General features: G+C 43.9%; 2 protein-coding genes across 8 annotated transcripts in view; both read left to right on the top strand.

Annotated features, from left to right (window-relative positions):
* The window catches only part of LOC139107041 (serine/threonine-protein phosphatase 2B catalytic subunit 2), a 105870-nt gene that overhangs the window by 27277 nt on the left and 60526 nt on the right, over positions 1-18067 (top strand). For 6 of the 7 annotated variants that reach the window (XM_070664266.1, XM_070664265.1, XM_070664264.1 and 3 more), the window contains exons 1-2: positions 4788-6035; positions 7520-7723. In XM_070664266.1, the coding sequence (XP_070520367.1) occupies positions 4961-6035; positions 7520-7723 (1279 nt within the window). In that variant the 5' untranslated portion in view covers positions 4788-4960. Of the gene's footprint in view, positions 1-4787; positions 6036-7519; positions 7724-18067 lie in introns of those variants that run through there. The other variant, XM_070664269.1, reaches the window with a different exon arrangement.
* LOC139107043 (uncharacterized) lies at positions 507-4381 on the top strand. Its single transcript, XM_070664271.1, has 3 exons — positions 507-3340; positions 3404-3706; positions 3780-4381. The coding sequence occupies exons 1-3, from the start codon at positions 3107-3109 to the stop codon at positions 3939-3941; spliced, it is 699 nt and encodes a 232-aa protein (XP_070520372.1). The 5' UTR covers positions 507-3106; the 3' UTR covers positions 3942-4381.

Here is an 18067-nt window from a genome sequence, read left to right as displayed (position 1 = left end):
GACGTATTCGCGGCGTTGACACGAAGAGGTTCTTTACCGTGTTTATATTAGGCGCTATTCTGGACAAAATCAAATTGCCAATCACGCGAACGACACGGCCGATAGTATGGAAAATTCAGCGTGAAACGGCTCTCATTGTCATCGGAAACGTCGCGCGCCAGTATCTATCGACGTGATTGGTAGATTTCAATCTGCGAAGATTGCACGCTGTAATTGGTAGATTCCTCGTTTGCATCCAACTCACGGGAATTTGATAATTAGAGCTCGCGCGTGAATCAAACCTTAATGCGAAGACTTTACCGTTCGATCTTTATGAAATCTGGTTATTATTTAAACGCTCGCTTTAATAATTTTATTTTATTCGCCGACGTTAGAAATGCGATATATTTTTTACATATATTATTGGAATCGAAATTCTGAGATCTTGCAGAGCTTCCAGTCACATAGCCACATTTCAGAAGTAGAGCAAAAAATTTTGCGCTTATAAGAAATTCGGTTTTTTTTTATTTTTTTTTTAATTTTTAATTCTCACTTTAGGGAGATATTCCTTTTTAAAGAGCAATTTTTTTTTTTTAACATTAGCTGGTAGTCTAGATACGCAGAAATAACACAGTCGTTTACGATGTAACGTGAAATGAAAATAAACACTAAGTTAATTGTGCATTGTTCACGTCGTAATGAGATTCTAAAAGGATTACACGTGTGCCGAGCGTGTCGCGTCATCGGTCGACGGGTTACGCTACACATTCACGTCGCCGAACAACGAGCTTCGGTATTCCGCTTTGCGGAAATTTCACCTAAACGTTTGTGCGATGCGTTTCGATCCGGCAAGTGAAAACAAGACGCCCTCAACAAGGCGATTTTACGCTCAATTAAGAATTTAAACGTGCAGATGTGGCATCGACTCCAACTCTCGCAAACATTTTCTCGATCGTGTTTCTTTATCGAGACATGCACGTGGCGAATCGGGCAGATACGTTACCTGCGAAACGTTTATTAATTAATTGAAAATTCTTTCCTGGAACGTAGTAATTTTGTTAATTTACAAAGTTGCGCATAGCATTCGTATTTTCATTTTGCCTCGGATATTTTTGCGGATGATCGACCTATTATTTTATACCGGTGGCAAATTATTTATTAAAGGCTTATTGTTATTACAAGCGGGTTTATAATTATGGCAATAAAGTCGAGTGTAATTACTCCACTGTAAGTAATATCGTTCGGATGCATTTGAAATATTCGCGTAAACAAATATATAGCCGTCCTGTTTTTAGTCGCGTTTACGCGAATGTAGTTTCTGTTTTCTTTTTTTTTCTTTTTTTTTTTCCTTAATATTTTTATATTTTTTTGTTGTTTCCTCTCTTTTATTCTATCGAACGCACAACGAGATAATCGTTCGACTTTCTCAAATCGCAAAAATTAATATATCTTCGGCGATCTCGTCCACATTAAAAGTATATCCAATAAAGACCGTTCATCGAAGTAAGCAATTAAATATTTCTCTCGCTTCTGAGAAAACGGCAGCGAATAACGCGCCGATGCTTCGCTATTTTTATGTCGCGAATCTTATTATTTCACAGCGAAACGAAGGTGGTGTTATTGCTGCCATCTAAATAAGAGAAACGAGAAATGGTAATGAAAATAGTTTCCTTTACACGACGACATTATCCGCGACAGGATAGCAATTGCTGCGTTTGCGCGCCAAAACTTTTAAGGGGGGAAGGAGTTTCTTCAGTTACCGGCGGGCCACCGTCGCGATTGCGAAACGCCGTGCTTAAGTCGATTTATATTTAATATCCAGGACGAAGACCGTCCTGTGCAGCACGTTGTTATACGATATTAAAGCAGCTCGCGGCGACATTATTCGGGAGGGAGAACTCGAGTAATTTAGGGCACGTAATTAATATCCTTGCGGTCGTACGTCCATACGTCTCGCCCGCAGTTGATCGCTATCCTCCCGCAGATACGCGACGTAAAAGCATCCCTCGTTATACGTATATACATCGGTATAAGACTTGATTGAACGTTTTCCCCCAGTTTTCGCGGCGCGGCCGAGTTACCAGGTATCGACTTTCGAAACTATCGGTTACCCGAGCTTTTCCCCAGATTGAATATTCAAATTAGCTGTTGTGCTCGAACCGCGGAGAAATATATACGCTCTTCCGGGCTTAATTTCGAGTGTAATGCCGACCGGTTATCGTGAGAGATCAAAGGTCTTGGAGAGAACAAAAAAAAAAAAAAAAAAAAGAAAAAAAGGTTACCGCTCGAAGGCAGTTTCATGCTTTGTCCGCGGGTCTCGCGATACATTTATATCTTTTCCTTAATGCGCCTCCGCATCCGCTTACGTCCTGCTGAATCGCGCAACCGCGTGCAGTCGATAAACTCCACGGCGAAACGTTAAGACGGGTTAAGGAGCGCTTTGCATCCTATCTGAATAGATAAGCTTTCAGACGTAATTACTCGTTTCTCTTTATTCTTCGGGACGATTTTACGGAAAGACTCCCTCCTGCTGAATCTGAATTCAAACGGCAAGTACATTCGCTGTAGACAATCGGAAAGATTACTATTTGATAAAGTGAATATAAGTAACTCGTTTGCGATGAAAAATATATCTTCGTTCAATTATTAATTCGATAATTTTCTCGAGCAAGATTGAGAACGCACGAGAGATTTTAAGCTTTGAACAGCTCGGAAATCGATCAATCGCGATTATTTTGCGAGAACAGTAGAACCAACCGTTGAGACGGTAAATGGCAGTAGGTGAAACTGATATTTTCTTTATTTAGGCAGTACACGAATGTCTTCGTCTTTTAGCAGTACTGCTGTAACTATAAATATCATGAAAGTATTAAGTAGTGTTCGAATCTTAAAAATGCGAAGTAAGCTCGGAAAGTTTTAACGTTTAGTGTCTCCCGCGTTACGTTTTGAGGTGGAGAGGGACAGATATTATTTATTTCGTGTACTTAAAAAATTACATTCGATCAGGACAATTGATAAAAAGGCACACCCGTTCAAGGATCGTCTCGATCAGATTTCGTGAGCTTTGAAAAAAGAAAAAGAAAAAAAAAAAATATACGTTCCTTCATTGTACGATTTCTCATTTGCAATGGATGAATGTTATCGTCCGGCGACTGGTCATTTTTTGAAATGCAACCCGTCGCCTTGTGTGACACTGACAGCTTCGGAGAAAGTATTCACGTGCGAGAACAATGACGGGTGCGAATGTAAAACGCGGGCTGAAGAGGACGTGAATGAACAATCGGTGGATAACGACTCGCAAACGTCCACTCCGTCGTGCGTTTCGAAAATGGATTACACGCTGCCGAAATATCTCAGTAACGTAAGTCCCGCGATCGAAAAGCTTGTACGAATGATGAACATGCCAAGTTTAATAACGTCTCAGGGCTCGTCTAATGACTCGTCGACATCGGCAAATTGCATTTCTATGCCGGTTTATCGTTGCGGCGACAACTTTGCGGAAAATTTTGCGGTTTCCATCACGGCCAGGGAACATTTGGATATATGCTTCTCGACCCCGAAACCGTTCGTCAGCACTTTTAACGGAGACGAAGGCGCGAAGGATAACGCGCGGTCGAGGACGAAACAAACAGACGTCTCGTTATCTCGCGTCGACAAGGGATCTGCATCGGGATGGCAGGAGATCGCCGATTTGATTTCAAACGGCGAGTCAGTCGTAGATTGCGAGGTAAAAGAGATGCCGCAGATATATTACAATCAAAACGGGAACAAAATAATAACGAAATAATAAATGTATACAGGATATCATCTACGTGTCCGAAGGGTATTTTTTACTGATGGAGTCCAATAGAAATCGAATGCGGGGAGCGTTTTCTGAAAGATCGCGAAGAGATTCTAAAGACAGCGCTTTCAGTGATCTAGTAGAGTCCGATGAATCATTGATGCACGTGGACGAGGAATAATGCAGCAAAATTCAAAAATAGCTGTGGCGGACGTTAATCTTATTTTTTTTTTACTTCTTTGAATCAGGTTTTATAACTTTAAGTAATCGACTGATGTAAAGTATTAAATTTTCTATCGACTAATTATAGTATAGAGGGAACGTATTATAATAATATATAGAAGGAAATATTGCATTTATTAAAACATTAAGACATTCTTTTATATATGTTGAGCGAAAATTAATATATTCTATGATTTCACTTATTTATCATGTACGACATTAATTTTTAAAAAAATTAAAATTCTTCGAATTATTTTAATCACTGTAATAAAATCAATATTTTATTAATTAACGTTATATATATATTTTTTTTTATCACGGTTCTAAAACGTATGTAATTAAACTAAGGTAAAAAGTAAAGTAAAACGTTAATAAAATTAATAAAGTAAATGCAAACTGTTGCTTAATAATTTATTCTGCTAACAGAACGTTATAATATATATATATATATATATTTTTTTTTTTTTATTTACATTGTATCGAGCGCCGAGCGCTCGATATGATATAACTGTTTATGTTGGCATTCCAAGGTGTATTTCTCCGACACGATATTCCTTTCGGAGTCGGTGTAAACGGACCGGCGAGACAATATTCGCGCAGTTATTTCCAAATTGATTTGCACATTGTGCAAGGTAATCCGTCGCGTTTCACACCGCGGAAAGTCGACGCTGTTAAATTACCAACGGCCGTGAAAAAGTTATGTAGCGCGAGTTACTTATCGGCGATCTATTTAAAAGGGAACGCAAAGTGTGCGGAATCAGGTTTTTGTGTTCGATATCGCGACAGGTGACAAGGTGGACAGTCGTATTTTGCGTCACGAAGTTTCGGGAGAGCTTTAGGATACGTCGTCGCCTCCTGGCACGGGCGACCATTCGCATCGACCGCATCGATCGCATCGATTGTTTCTACGATTTCAATGTCACTCGCGAAAGACGATTTCTATTAAACGAGAGCCTTCGCGACTATTCAGTTTCCATCATGTCCGACGACGAGCAGGATGTTCGCGCGTTCGAGAGATCAATATACGTTACTCCTCCCAGCGCATTACTCGCCACCGCGACGGATTCTTTGAACACGTGCTCGACGCCGACTGTGACGTCCGAGAGTGACGATCACGAGATTTTTCTGGAAGAGGCTGAAAGAACGTTGTATTTCACGCCGATGATTAAGAGCACCTTCGACAATTGGAGACAATTGAACTGTTCCGAATTAGTGGGTGAATCTCCGATGCACTCTTCTATAGTGACGCCCACGAAGCTGATACCCGACGGCACCAAGCCGGAAACTTCACCCTGGGAAAATTCTATAAGCAGGATGTTTAGCATGCTGAACTTGTCGGACACGGTCCTAATGGACAACGGGAGCTCCTCCGAGACGGCGGGTACTCTCGAGGAGTCATCGGGGCAAGTCTCGCATACTGAGAGCGCGGAGATGATCGCGACGAAATCGCGGATCGTCGTCAACCACGACGGAATTTCGGAAGACGCAACGAGAGACGAGGGGACGGACGATTACTCGACCATGAAGATAGTTGTGTCGCACAACAGTTCGTCGTCGAAGGTAACCCCCGACAGTTCGATCGATCAGCTTCCGTCACGTGAGATGGAACAAAGCGACTGCCTGTGCCGAAAGGACGCGGCCGTCGGTTCCGCAGAACCGAAAACAAAGAAATGTACTTGTCATCCCGTGGACGCTAAATCAACTCGCTTGGAATCATTAGTCGAGGCTTGCGAGTCGTCGGAATCGAGCACGTTCGACGAGCTGTACACCCGGAACGTCGAGCAAACGCAGCGTAATCTACATCTAATGATGGAGAAGCAGCAAAAAATCGGCTGCTTCGGCAAGAAGAAGAAAATAAACATAACGCAGCTGTGCCATTCGCAGCAATCGACAAAGTCTACGAAGGAAAATTTTAAGTGCGTGTACACGAAGGTGGTTTCACCGATAAGTGCGACGATCCCACCGAAAATCGTACAGAAGAGCCCGTCTCTGAAGCTGCGCTTTTCAATCGTCGGTAGACAGTCGCAAGTCCAACGCGAAAGACCCAATCCAGGTAGCTCGTTTTATTAATTTACCTTGCCGAGAAACGGTCGATCGATGATCGTGGCGTGTCGTCTGGCAATAACAACCTTGAGTGCCATACGTTTTTGTATCAGTCCGACCGTTGTAGCGGGATATTTCGATGCCTCGTTGTTGCCCACCTGTTACCTGTTTCCTCGTGTGAATTAAAACTTTTATTTATCGCACGCATTGTTTTAACACGTGCCGATGTAGATAAGACACGTTTAAAATTAAAAAAAAAATATTATAATAATAATAAAAACAGCAAAAAGAGGGAGGGAAAGAGAATTGCTGAGACGAAATGGTAATTTGTCGTTAATTTTAGCAGGCGATTACCGAATACGCGGCTTTCGAAGTGTTTTGTGATTAAGATCGCCTTGAGGCGTGTTGTAATGGCTTTTCAACACTTTACGCCGCAAGGCAGTTCGCGGACGGAAAAATCCGTCTTTTTTTTTTCTTTTTTTTTTTTTTTTCACGTCCATTGTTTTCTCAGCTGCTCCGCTGTCTGCATCTCGCCTGTTCGAGCACCTAAGCAAAGATAAATCGCGCAATGCGCGATTAATGATTTTACGTTGCGTAATCGTCGCGCGCGTCATAAACGAATAGCAAACACCGTGCGTTACACAATCACCTTGCGCGATCGTTCGAAATTAAACGCGTACACATGTGGATACAGATTTTTATCGCGTCTCTGATGATACCGCTGTGCCCGAGACATTCTTTCACCCGTGCTTTCCCGCGACATCGTGCGAAGAGCGCGGGCGCAAAGTGGAGCAAATGGAGCGTGCACCGGAACGTATTTTACACCGCGACGCAGCGAGAAAATGAAAATGCGCGATTCTGGCTCGCTGCGTAATTCTCGACGAATGCCAACCGCGATGTTTAGAGCGAACGAGAGAAGACCTCGCAACCGTAAATCAAGGGCCGGCAGCAGCGCGGGAAAAACGAGATTACGCTTCTTAGCGCTCGCGACTTGGTGAGGCGTGCACATACTCGATAATTCTTCCGGCGAGGCGAAGCGCGGCGGGCGCGCTTTATTTTGCGCGTGAAGTCGCTCGATCAATATTTAAACACGATTGCCGAGTGTGTACGCGCCGATTTATCGGACGAATCGCTTTGTAGCGCCGCTTGTATCTCGTAAAAAAGGACACTTAATTGTCACCTGGGATTACGACGAGCGGCTCGGTTGTAATTAATGCCATTACCATGCGAGATCGGGAGATAATCTGCCTCTCTTATGCAAAGGCTTACCCGACGAAGGGAAATTTGCAAAGCACTTTAGAAAAAAAAAAAAAAAAAAAAAAAGGGGGGGGAACAAAAAGCGATTACGCGAAACTGCATATTTAATTTTTGCGAAGAGAAAATAAGAAATTGGCGTTGCAGTCTCAGAATATTTAATATATTTATATATTTTCGTTTATATGTATACTTTTGCATTTTTTCTAATCATAAATTGTTTACGTTTTTTGTTAACAGATGTCCCGTTTCCACCGTCGCACAAAATGACAGTGGCAGAGGTTTTCGACGAACGAACGGGATCTCCGCGGCCGGAGGTCCTGAAGCAGCACTTTATCCTCGAAGGTAGAATCGACGAGGCTGCGGCTCTTCGTATAATCAACGAAGGAGCCGCCCTTCTACGTTCGGAGAAGACTATGATAGACATCGAGGCTCCGGTCACCGGTGAGTAGAAATTCAATCACCCTCGTTTTTCCTGGTTCCCGCTTTAATTTAAGCCTTGTCCGATCGCTGGGAGAGCGATCCTCGGGGTGGCGTGTGCTCTACCGTCGCGCGAGACTGTCTCAATTAATTGGATATAAGATATGCGCGGTTTAATTGAAATCGAAAATTTGGTCCGCCGCTCCGGTGCCCCGGTCGTTCCTCGATCAATTATCCTTGAATTAAGTTCGTTGCGACGGCCCCCTTTGTGGCGTTCCCGTGATTGTTCCCAGAAGCACGGAATAGGAGAACGTAATAAATCCCACCCTCGGCCATGTCGGATCGATTCGGTCCCGTTTCCTTCTACGCTTTCCATTCACGGCCTCCGCTAGCCCGTCGTTATCCTTTTACGCACGTACCATTGGAAGTTGTTATCTTTCGCTTCTCCGCGATATAAAGTCGAAGCACGATAGGACTAACAAGCCGCGCACTTGAGGATAATTTTTTAAAAGAGTTTCACCGATTCGTTACGGAGACGTCTTTAAAACATCAAGGAACGCCGGCGTTCGAATCCAAGATGAGAGGAGTTTCGCATAAAATAATATTTTCTTTGGTGTCCGTCTTGCTTTTAATCGGCGAGGTAATTGTCCCATTACGTCGGAATCTCGATAATCGATCGAGGGGGAGCTGTGAAGTATCAGCTTTAACTCCCCGATAATTATGAATCTCTTCGGTGGAGAGACGATTATCATGAATTACATTTAATTGAGATACAGAAGGGGCATTGGGTTTTATTTATTTGCGAGGGAACTTTTTCGACGACGGGTAGCAATGCAGTTTCTGATAACATCTATCACGTCGGCGTGTCGCGTGCACGCGCGCCCGCGGCTGCTGCTGCAGCAGCATATTTTTCGCGCATACGCCCGTTCGCGTCGGAATCGATGGTCAGCGAATCGGCCTTAGATTTATTTCACGTCGATCGGGGTAGCCGGCGGGAATCGGTCATCCCTCTACCCGTTCGTTTCGCACGCTTTTTTCGCTCCTTCGGTGTCCGCGTCTGCCATTCGTCGTCCGCGCGTCTCGTGCATCCTTCCCGCGGCGTAATTCATCTTCCCGCTCCATCTCCCTCGCCGTTCTGCCCCGTGCTGCAGATTCGACGACCTGGCGCACCGCAATTTCTCTCTGTCGATCCGTCGCTTTTCTTTTTCTTCCTCCGCGCGCTCTCGTGTGCGACACGTGTGCCAAAAGTGAGCCGGGAAAGTAGCTTACGGTATCGGTCATTATCTGCGACAGACCGGCGACGAGAGCCGGGCGGATGAGGGCTCTATTAGACACATACCCGGATCACTTCGAATTCCCTCGACAGTCTCGGAATTTATGAGAATTTGGCCGAGAGAAGAGGTACGGATCGACGCGACGTTCCAGTCTGCGAAATTCCGCTCCGCCTCGAGCTTCGTTAACTCGCTTGATGAACTGCGGCGTGTTCTGGAAAACGGGGTGGGAAGGGGAGGAAAAAAAGGGAGCTTAAACTGGAACGAGAAAAGAAAATGCGAAGCGCGCTGACCTATCGAAAAATTAATTAACGGTTACCACGTGCTCTGCATGAAAGATTGATATGCATATTTCCGAAATTGTTTGCCGAAATCATTCTTAGAGTTGACGACATGTCGATGTAGTTTTCTCAATAAAATAAGCGTAAATAATTACCGAAAAATTCGGGTTAACACTTTCAGGCAATTTTTTTATTATTATTATAAATTTTTTTTTTTTTTCTTTTTAATTTCTTCGTAAGTGTGCAATTAGTGAACGAATGACTTTTATCGAGCGCGACTCTTGGATTGATGGTGAGGATTGCGCCTGGATAATTGGCCGAAGGACGGGCAGGCATATTTGAGTCTTCCTTTGAAGCGACCGGGTTTCTTTTTAGTCGTACGGCTTCTCGACGCGTTTCTTTGATCGACGTATAACCCTCGATTGTTCTCAATCACTGGACGGCTAAATCCTCACACGAATAAGTTGTTCGCAGAACGGGGTCAGTCAATCGGATGATGGCAATTTACCGCTTAGATCTTTTTTTTTATTTCTAGCGCGGCCGTGGATTATTTTGTGCCAAAAAAAAATTAAAAATAAAACATATTTTAAATATTTAGTTACTCGAGCGTCTTTGATGTTCTTAATAAATCTCGATGCTCTCGAAATAAAAGTACATTTTTAATAGCCATTGAGGTGAACCTACACAATCGAAAATAATATACCCCGGGTCTTGATAGTAGGTTTCTGTTGGACCGTTAATTAATTACGTCCGGGAATACGTCTTATAGTTGAGACGCTTTAATTGCATATTAACTGTTTTATTTTTTTTTAAATTTCTTTTTATTGTTTGTTACGTTTTTTAATTTAAAATTACAACATCGCGCTTTTTATATAACCAGCAAGGTAATTTATTGCTTGATATCAATCTCTCAGGCTATAAAATAACATCTTAAAAATTAATTTATTAAACTTTATTATTTTAATAATTTGAAATAGTATATACTTACGTGTAATAAAAAGATCGGAGCTAATCGGCGTTGTTGAAACTTCTCGTAAAGAATTTCTTTACGATTCGCGGCCTTCAGCAAACTTCGCGGATATTCAAATTAATGATAATGAGTTGTTCAAATGTTAACCGAATGGGATCTCCGTCGGCGATTAGTGCGTTTCTTTGCGTCATGAAGAAACTACCATTTCTACGTCCATAAAGCGAAGTGGCTCGTTTCAGCTTTCCGACTCCGCTCCCTTTTTTCTCGCCAACGTTATAAGCCGCCGCTGGGTGAAACGGCGCGCTACGATAATCGCTTCGACGTTGCATTAATATTTTTTTTTTTTTTTTTTCGCCTTCTTTCTCGTTTCTGCAAATTTTTTCCGCTCCAGAAATGAGTTCTTTCGTTAGGCGCGCTCGTAAAGCTTTACTGTTCTCGCGCTTGTGCCTCTGTAAAATTGAAGAAGTGATCGGGAAGTTATCGTCAATTCTGAAAGTTAATGCCGGTCGTTAAGGAAAGGATTACCTTGGCAAAAAAAAAAATGCGAAATGGCTTCCGTTTAACGCAATTTAACGCGCTTAAACGTAATTTGTTACTGACCGTACTTTTATTATTTAATATTAATATTAAATATCGGTGATGAGCCTTTTTAATACGAGTCTTTCAATTTGATTTTATATATTTCAATACATCGACGTTTTTAATACATCGTGGAATGAATGAAAGCATCGAGACAAAACGTTCTAAATCTCTGCAACTATTCGCCACGCGCGATTTTATAGCGATCCCGATTTTATAGTTTGCCGAAACAATTTCTGTTTGTTCGCTAAGCGATCGAGTGTCGTTCCGCTTCGAGCTCCACTCGTTCGAGCCCTTAAATAAAGGTTTAATTTTGGTAACTCAAATATCGCCGAGTTATTCGGCGGTCGCCGCTCGCTTTCAGCGGGATTGTAAATTTGCGCTCGATCAGAAATCAAATTGCTCCGTTTTCGTCGCGCCCGTCGATAGCCAGTCGTCTAAAAAGGTCGTGAGACATTTGCATCGAAGGAGTTTATCGACGTCGAGAGAATTCAGGAGTTTTTTTTTCCAATTTTTTTTCTCACAACTTCGGTATGAAAAATCGAGGCCGCGATCTCGAGACTTGAAAGGGAACGTAGTTATCTAACGGTGCGCTATCTTAATTGTCTTCCTGCCTTGTCGTGGCAAAATTGATACGCAGCCGGAAACATGGTTACGCGAGCGCCGTGTTGACCGAACTCGGGTACCGAGTGTGTATAGGAACATAAATTATTCATACAAGTGCGAGCGACGTGGGAGAGGAGGCGAGGAGGAGCGGCAAGTACTGGATGGAACACAGTGGCAATATTGTTCGGCCTCTATAAAGCATATCCTAAAAAGCATTAAATGTTTATCATCTGTCGGCGCTGCCACATTTGTGTTGTCCGTCTAAATATTGAACTTCGTTGATAACCCGTGAGATAGGAACAGGGAAGTTTACGATATAAATATATGTATTATATATATATTTTTTTTTTTTATTCCATATCTATTTCTGACCGCGCATTGCCTGCAGTCGCGCACAATCGCGCATCTTTGTTTCGATCGAATTAATAACGCTTAATAACTCTTACGAAACTTAACGCCGCGATTGCATCGCACACGTGCCTGAAGCACAGCCGTAAATTTAAACCGCGACGCGGGGAACGGAATCAGGAGTGCGGGGGTTAAATACCGTGACATTCGTATAAGCATTTCGGCGGTCGGGGCCACCGCCGGAGTTTCGGAGTGGAAATGGAGTTCCTTCGCAAAAATGCCCCGTGCGCGCGTTCGCGGACCATTAAATTCGATCTAAACGTACGGACGCACGGAACCCCCAGGGATAATTGCTTACACGTTGATTACACCCTTACACGGAACGGAACGGGCGTGGCGGCCGTTTGCGGGGGCGAAAAATCGAGCAGCTTTTACTTGCTGACGGGGCTCCATCCCCGCACTCTTTTTTTGCGCCGAGCGATAATACTCCGAGTTAATACGAAGGGCGAGAAAGCCTGTGGCGGTTCGGATAAAAGCCCTCGGTGGTCTGACGTTTCAATAATGCGCTCGTCCTCCGGACGAGAGAGGGATTTTACCCGAGAACTATTGTAGCAAGCGATGGCTTTCCACTCGCCGTCGCGAGTTTACGCAACGGCCGTGCCGACCGAGTTAGACTCGTTCGCGGCACAAAGCGGTCAAAGTACAGTGACAAAAGTCTCCGGCGCGGCGTGTCGCGTACGCGAGCGGTATGTTATTTAGAAAACTTCCCGATGGAGCGCGAAGGATGCGGAGTCCACGAGGACGTTTCTCGGAGCATTAGAGAGGGAAAGAGAGAAGTGTCTTTGTATTATGCATAATATGTAGATTGTTAGACTATCGACTCGACGGCGAGCGAAACATCGCTCGCGAATGTTGTCCGCCGTGCGGAGTCGTTAATTATCTTATTAAATGATAACGGGGCGAAGTATCTACGCCCGGTCGATGGCGCTTGTCGACCCGGCAGGAAGTTTCCCCCAATTTTCTCCCTTAACGCGTAACCGAAGCTCTTGCGGAAGCGGTGCCCTTAATACTTGATGCTTTAATGCATACGTAGTGTCTTATAGTTGATACTTGCACTCGCGCGCGTTGATATCTGCATCCACCTCGCCTTAAGTCTGTTCTATATCACTGCAGTATAATGCACAATTTATCGTGCGTAAGATAAAAGAATTTTTCTGTTACATTTTACACGACTTGTGCCTGCGTTTCTTTCTCGCGGAAGTTAAATTCAACCTTTTTAAGGTTTCTAAACCTACATTCGCGCGCACATGTTGCGCGTTCGCGTATTCTTAAACCAGCTCGCGAGAGAAAGATTCACATTGAAATAAGAACATCGGGCACATAAATGCAATTCTATCTGGTAATATAATTGAAATATTAAAATTGTTATTCGGTTGTCGCGGACGAGGGCAACAAAACAGCGAAAGCCTTTGTATCGTTGAATCGGGCGGACTGCACTTTGCGTCGGGTTTCCTTTGCGATCGAGCCGGTACGGGTAATTCAATAATTATGATTTAACCGAGGCGTCTCCCTTGAGACGCAGAAAGGAAGTCGGCGAAAGTGGGCAGATGGTGCAGAATCGATTTCCCAAGCCGCTGCTGATCCGAATACAAATTCCGTTTGTGCGGCTACGCGAGGCGACGTGTTCGTGTAAAAGGCCATCCTGGGAGACACAGAATTCTCGATTGGATCGCGAAAGGTGGGCGCGAAGCCGGCGACGGATCGCCAGGTTTATCATTTTTTTTTTTTTTTTTTCTCCACGTGAATGCGGAAGAGTGCGACATTTGATCTCCGATCGCGAGCAGAGATACAATGTACGCGCGCGAACTTTTATGCACCGACGAATGCAAGACCTGAAATCGATATTCCTCGCACCTCTCGATATGTGCGATTCCTCGTAGCGCCAATTGTTACGGGCTACAATTTCGTCGCGAATCCACCCTGGTATCGTGGCACAATACGCGAGAAACTCGCGAGTCTCATTTGAGTTAATTTGAATTTTAACGCGGAACGATCGTGTCGTTGCACGAAGGCGCAGTCTTTCGTTGGAAAAATATTGCATCTCTCCGTCTCGAATTTAGAATTTCGCCGATAATTACCCGTATTGTCAATCAACAGATATTGACGAGGGACAGCGGCCTTAATTATTTATTTAATCCGCGGAACCAATTTACTCGATCGGGGGAGGTATTCGGCTTTATCCGCGCGCCAATTACGAGCTTAACTCGCGCGTCAACCGAGCGGACACAAGAATAAATTAAAAGAGGCGTTCTTTAACACGAACGGTCGCCTTACTTATATTCGGTACCTCGGCCGGACATATTATCCCAGAGATAACACTTTGTGAATTACCGTGCTCTCGGACGAGAACGAGAATCGCTAAAGTTCCGTCCGCTATCTGCAGAAACAAGCGCATTTTTAAGTGCACTTCGCGCCGTTATTGTTATTACCCTGAGATACCGAGAAAAAAAAAAAAAGAAAAAGAAATTATTTTGCAACCATCGCTAACAGTTCACGTTCATGAAGGATCTTCAATTAACGAGCGACGCGAAAGCTAAAATCGAACTGTTTTATATATAAACGGCACGAGATTGGCAAACAGACGCGATCAATGCTGCTGGATTAACGATTACGAGAATATTATTTGCGAAAAGGTAAATTAAACGGTTATGGAGAAGCGTTCGTATAAAATATAACATAAATTTACGCGAAATATACGTTATCAAATCTAGTAATAATATAAAGTTATCGATACTACGTAAAATCGCTTTTAATTATATGCTTGCTGAATTTTAAAATAAAAAATAAAGCAACATTATTAACGCCGGAGAGAGGTTGGAAGAGAGGTACACGAGGTATATCGATTTGACAAGTTTTCCGCGCAAGTTTCATGGTTACGCCGCATTCTTCTCTCTCTTAAGGGCTGTAAAGCGGTTAGCAGTCGTTCTCGTATAAACGCCGCCGCGAACGCTCGACTTAGACGCGAGAAAGAAGTAGCACAGGAGATGCCAAGTTCGGAATGCACCAAGACGCAGCGCCGCGCAGAACTAGGTCGGCTGCACTTTCGAAAGGCTTTTGCAAGCGGAACGCTTTACCCTGCGAACTATTTTCCAAAATTACCGTCCGCGATCGTAAAAGTATATAAGCTCGTAGTCGGCAGAATTTGCGTAGCGGGACTTTGCTGTAAAAGAAAAAAAAAAAAAAAAAAAAAAAGGAGATGATGTCTATCTTTAATACAGGCAAAGAGCATTTCCGCCTTTATCTCTTCTTAAGTGGGAGGTCTCGAGAATGGCAGATCAATCGCAATGTATTTTATTAAGATTCTACTCGACGGATGGCAACAATAACTCGCGATTTGACTCGCAAAAGACACCTCTCGCTCGCTCGCTCGCGCAACGACGCGCTTGAAATACGTCAACGTCGGCAGAAAAAAAAAAGGAGCTCTAGCATAAACGCGATGCCCAAGTATAATGAGTTTTCAGAGTGGCACAGTAAACGCCGACGGACAGAAGGAGAACCGGATTATAGCACAGTAAACGTCTCTTATAGATCGTCAAGCATCGCCGTTGCACGTTTCTTCTTATGACCGAACTATTCGTCGTTTGTTATTAACATTTAACAGCGGTAATAAAATGTACCGTGCGACGGCCGGGAAACGTACAACTATATACAGATATATTATTCTTTAAAACCGAATACGAAATGCGTAGTTATTAAATCGTTAAGTCACGAGACGTGGAGCGTTCCGTCTACTTTTATTTCTTTCGCAAAGTGTGTGGAATATTTCTCACTACTTGCTCGAAAGTTAGATTGTTTCCCTAACTTTAATCTCATTTTCTTGCGACCGTAGTTTTTTTTTTTTTTTTTTTTTTGTGATAATTAAAAATAAAGACTCCTCGAAAATTGGACGAAAAATAGGGAAGTAATAAAAAAGAATATCAACTTTTAAGAAATATTTTCTTAATTCGATTTAATTATGGAAATCTCGCGAGACAAACTTGTTCTCTCTTTTTCTCAAAGGATATGCGGTCGGGCGGAAATGCGTTTCGTGCAGGTATGCGACGGAAATAAAAACTTCTCCGTATAAATTTGTGTGTGCCAGGCCCGTTTTATAACGAGCGAGCGATGGCATCTCGGCATATCGCTCATGCAGACTGTAATAATTAAGAGTAACCGATTACGCGATAGTCCCGCAGATGTTATCTGGACGGGTTTCAATAACGCAGTTCGTGACTCTTTTTCGAGGTTGAGCTCACCTTGCCGGATGTATCCTTGGACCTTGGCGTTTCAGGCGAGGCCAAGGACGCGCGGAGGGACCCGCGGACGCGATTCCGCGATTTGGCGAACGACATCCGGCGATGCATCGCGCGCTAGTTTCACAACCAGCGAGCACGATTGGGAGCACCGTTGTTTCGTGTTCGCGTTTGCGTTTTATTGGCCGCCAGGACGTGGGGGTGCCACCCTTTCTCTATTTCTCATCGTTCTTTATTCCCTACCGTTTACAGGCGTCGCGAAGAAAAATTGCATCGCTCGCTTTTCTACATATACATTTTTCCGAGACATTAATCGTTTCTTTGAAATAGATCGCATCGCGAAAGAAAAACCTTTACCATTTTCGCTTGTTAGGTAAAATAATGAGAAGAGGAAAGAATCGACGATACAATTCTATATAAACAATCTCTGGGCCTGCAATCACGGACGTTAAATCAACTCTTTTATTTTTTTTTTTTATTTTTATATTTTTTTTTATTTTAATTATCGCGCATCTAAAATTTTTCGTCGATTCGAATCGCTAATGTGGTTCGCTGACGACGGAATTGGTCCAACGGAGAGAGGGAGAGAAAGATCGACATCGCGACGCCGATGAATTTATACGCGAACGGCCGTTTCTTACGGTTCGTGAGGCAAAACTAATGCGGTTAATCGAACGTCGCCAAGCGAAGCGTTCTCCGTTCAGAGACGCGCTCGTTATCTCGTGATTTCGATATCGAAGCGGCGAAAAGGATCGCGACAGATATTAATTCGAATAACAATGAAGAAGACTTCGATAAAATATGCGTCACTACAATTTCTTCTTTGTTCTTCCGCATATTATATTTAATTTGTTTTATCAAAACCGCGTCAGGAGTGGGAGGACTTTAAAGTGCTCGCGGAGCAGTTTATTCTTTTCTCTCTTTCTTTTCTTTTTTTGTTTCTCTGGGGCAGCTCCGTCGAGGGCGGGCTTACGTTATATCCCGCGAACGCGACACGCGAGGGTGCATGTACTCCCCCGTAGATACGGCTGCCAGAGATAAGAGCCCCGTAACGGGTGTCGGGAAAAAGAAAGCACGAATCACGAAGAAACCGCCCTCGCGTTCAAGGGTTGCTTTCTCCCACTCGCGGATATCGGGGGGGGCCTATGAAAAATTATTTAGTCCTTAACTTTAATCGAGGCTTCAATCTGTGCCTGTCACAGTTAAGTCTCTTATTTACGAGTGAAAGATACGATCGTAATCGCAAGAGAAATATCGTCGGGGAAATACAGGGAGGGAGGAGAGAGCAATGGCTCCGTTTCTTCGCAATTTTTCCGTCGAATCTTACATTTCTGATTGGTACCGTAATTGGTAAGAGGCATTTCGCCAATCGGAAAAATCGAGAGAGTCGCAACTGTCGCGCTCCATTTGTCGCAGAATTTCGTTACGTTGTTATACGTCGCCGCGGCGTACCTACTTTAAGGCCGGCTCCGTCGCGACGCGTTACGTGCAGCGAATTAACGGTCTCTATCGCTGTGTGCAGATATTCCGGGAAACCGTCGCTTAATCTACGTGCCGAGCGACGTACGGCGCAAATAAAATTCCGACGTGCGATCGCGCGGATCTCGGCGGCCGGTAATCCGGCGAATTTCTTTTCGTGTACGCCGCGAATAAATCGCACGAGCGATTCGTTAGCGCGGTCGGGAAGGCCGGCTAACAGGCGGCGGGGACCGAGTCTCGTTACTACGGTCGCCCGTTTCAACACGCAATACAATCTTCGAGAAACGGGTACGACGGGAACGGCGACGATAGCGCGGTGTAACGAGGCATTTGAGAAAAGGTAAAGTTACACATCGCTCGGAGGCACCGATTTATCTCGCCGGTGTCCACCGGGCACACGTAGTCGGTCGCGTTTTATCTCGAGGAATTTTTAACGGGCTTTAAAGCAGCATTTAAGGTTGAAATTATATTCAAAAATTCAAGACAGTCGATCCTCCAATCTTCCGGACCGTCCTACTTAGAAACGCGACACGCCAAGTGTT

Source organism: Cardiocondyla obscurior, linkage group LG12, assembly GCF_019399895.1.
Source record: "Cardiocondyla obscurior isolate alpha-2009 linkage group LG12, Cobs3.1, whole genome shotgun sequence".
Lineage (NCBI taxonomy): Eukaryota > Metazoa > Arthropoda > Insecta > Hymenoptera > Formicidae > Cardiocondyla > Cardiocondyla obscurior.
This window is presented reverse-complemented; position numbering and strand designations above follow the sequence as displayed.

What these genes read in the sequence shown, in the direction of transcription:
- LOC139107043 (XM_070664271.1), top strand. Translation starts at nt 3,107, where the DNA reads ATGGATGAATGTTATCGTCCGGCGACTGGTCATTTTTTGAAATGCAAC. An exon ending in TGCCGAAATATCTCAGTAAC is followed by an intron (nt 3,341 to 3,403) that starts GTAAGTCCCGCG and finishes ATAACGTCTCAG; the next exon opens with GGCTCGTCTAATGACTCGTC. An exon ending in AGTCAGTCGTAGATTGCGAG is followed by an intron (nt 3,707 to 3,779) that starts GTAAAAGAGATG and finishes AAATGTATACAG; the next exon opens with GATATCATCTACGTGTCCGA.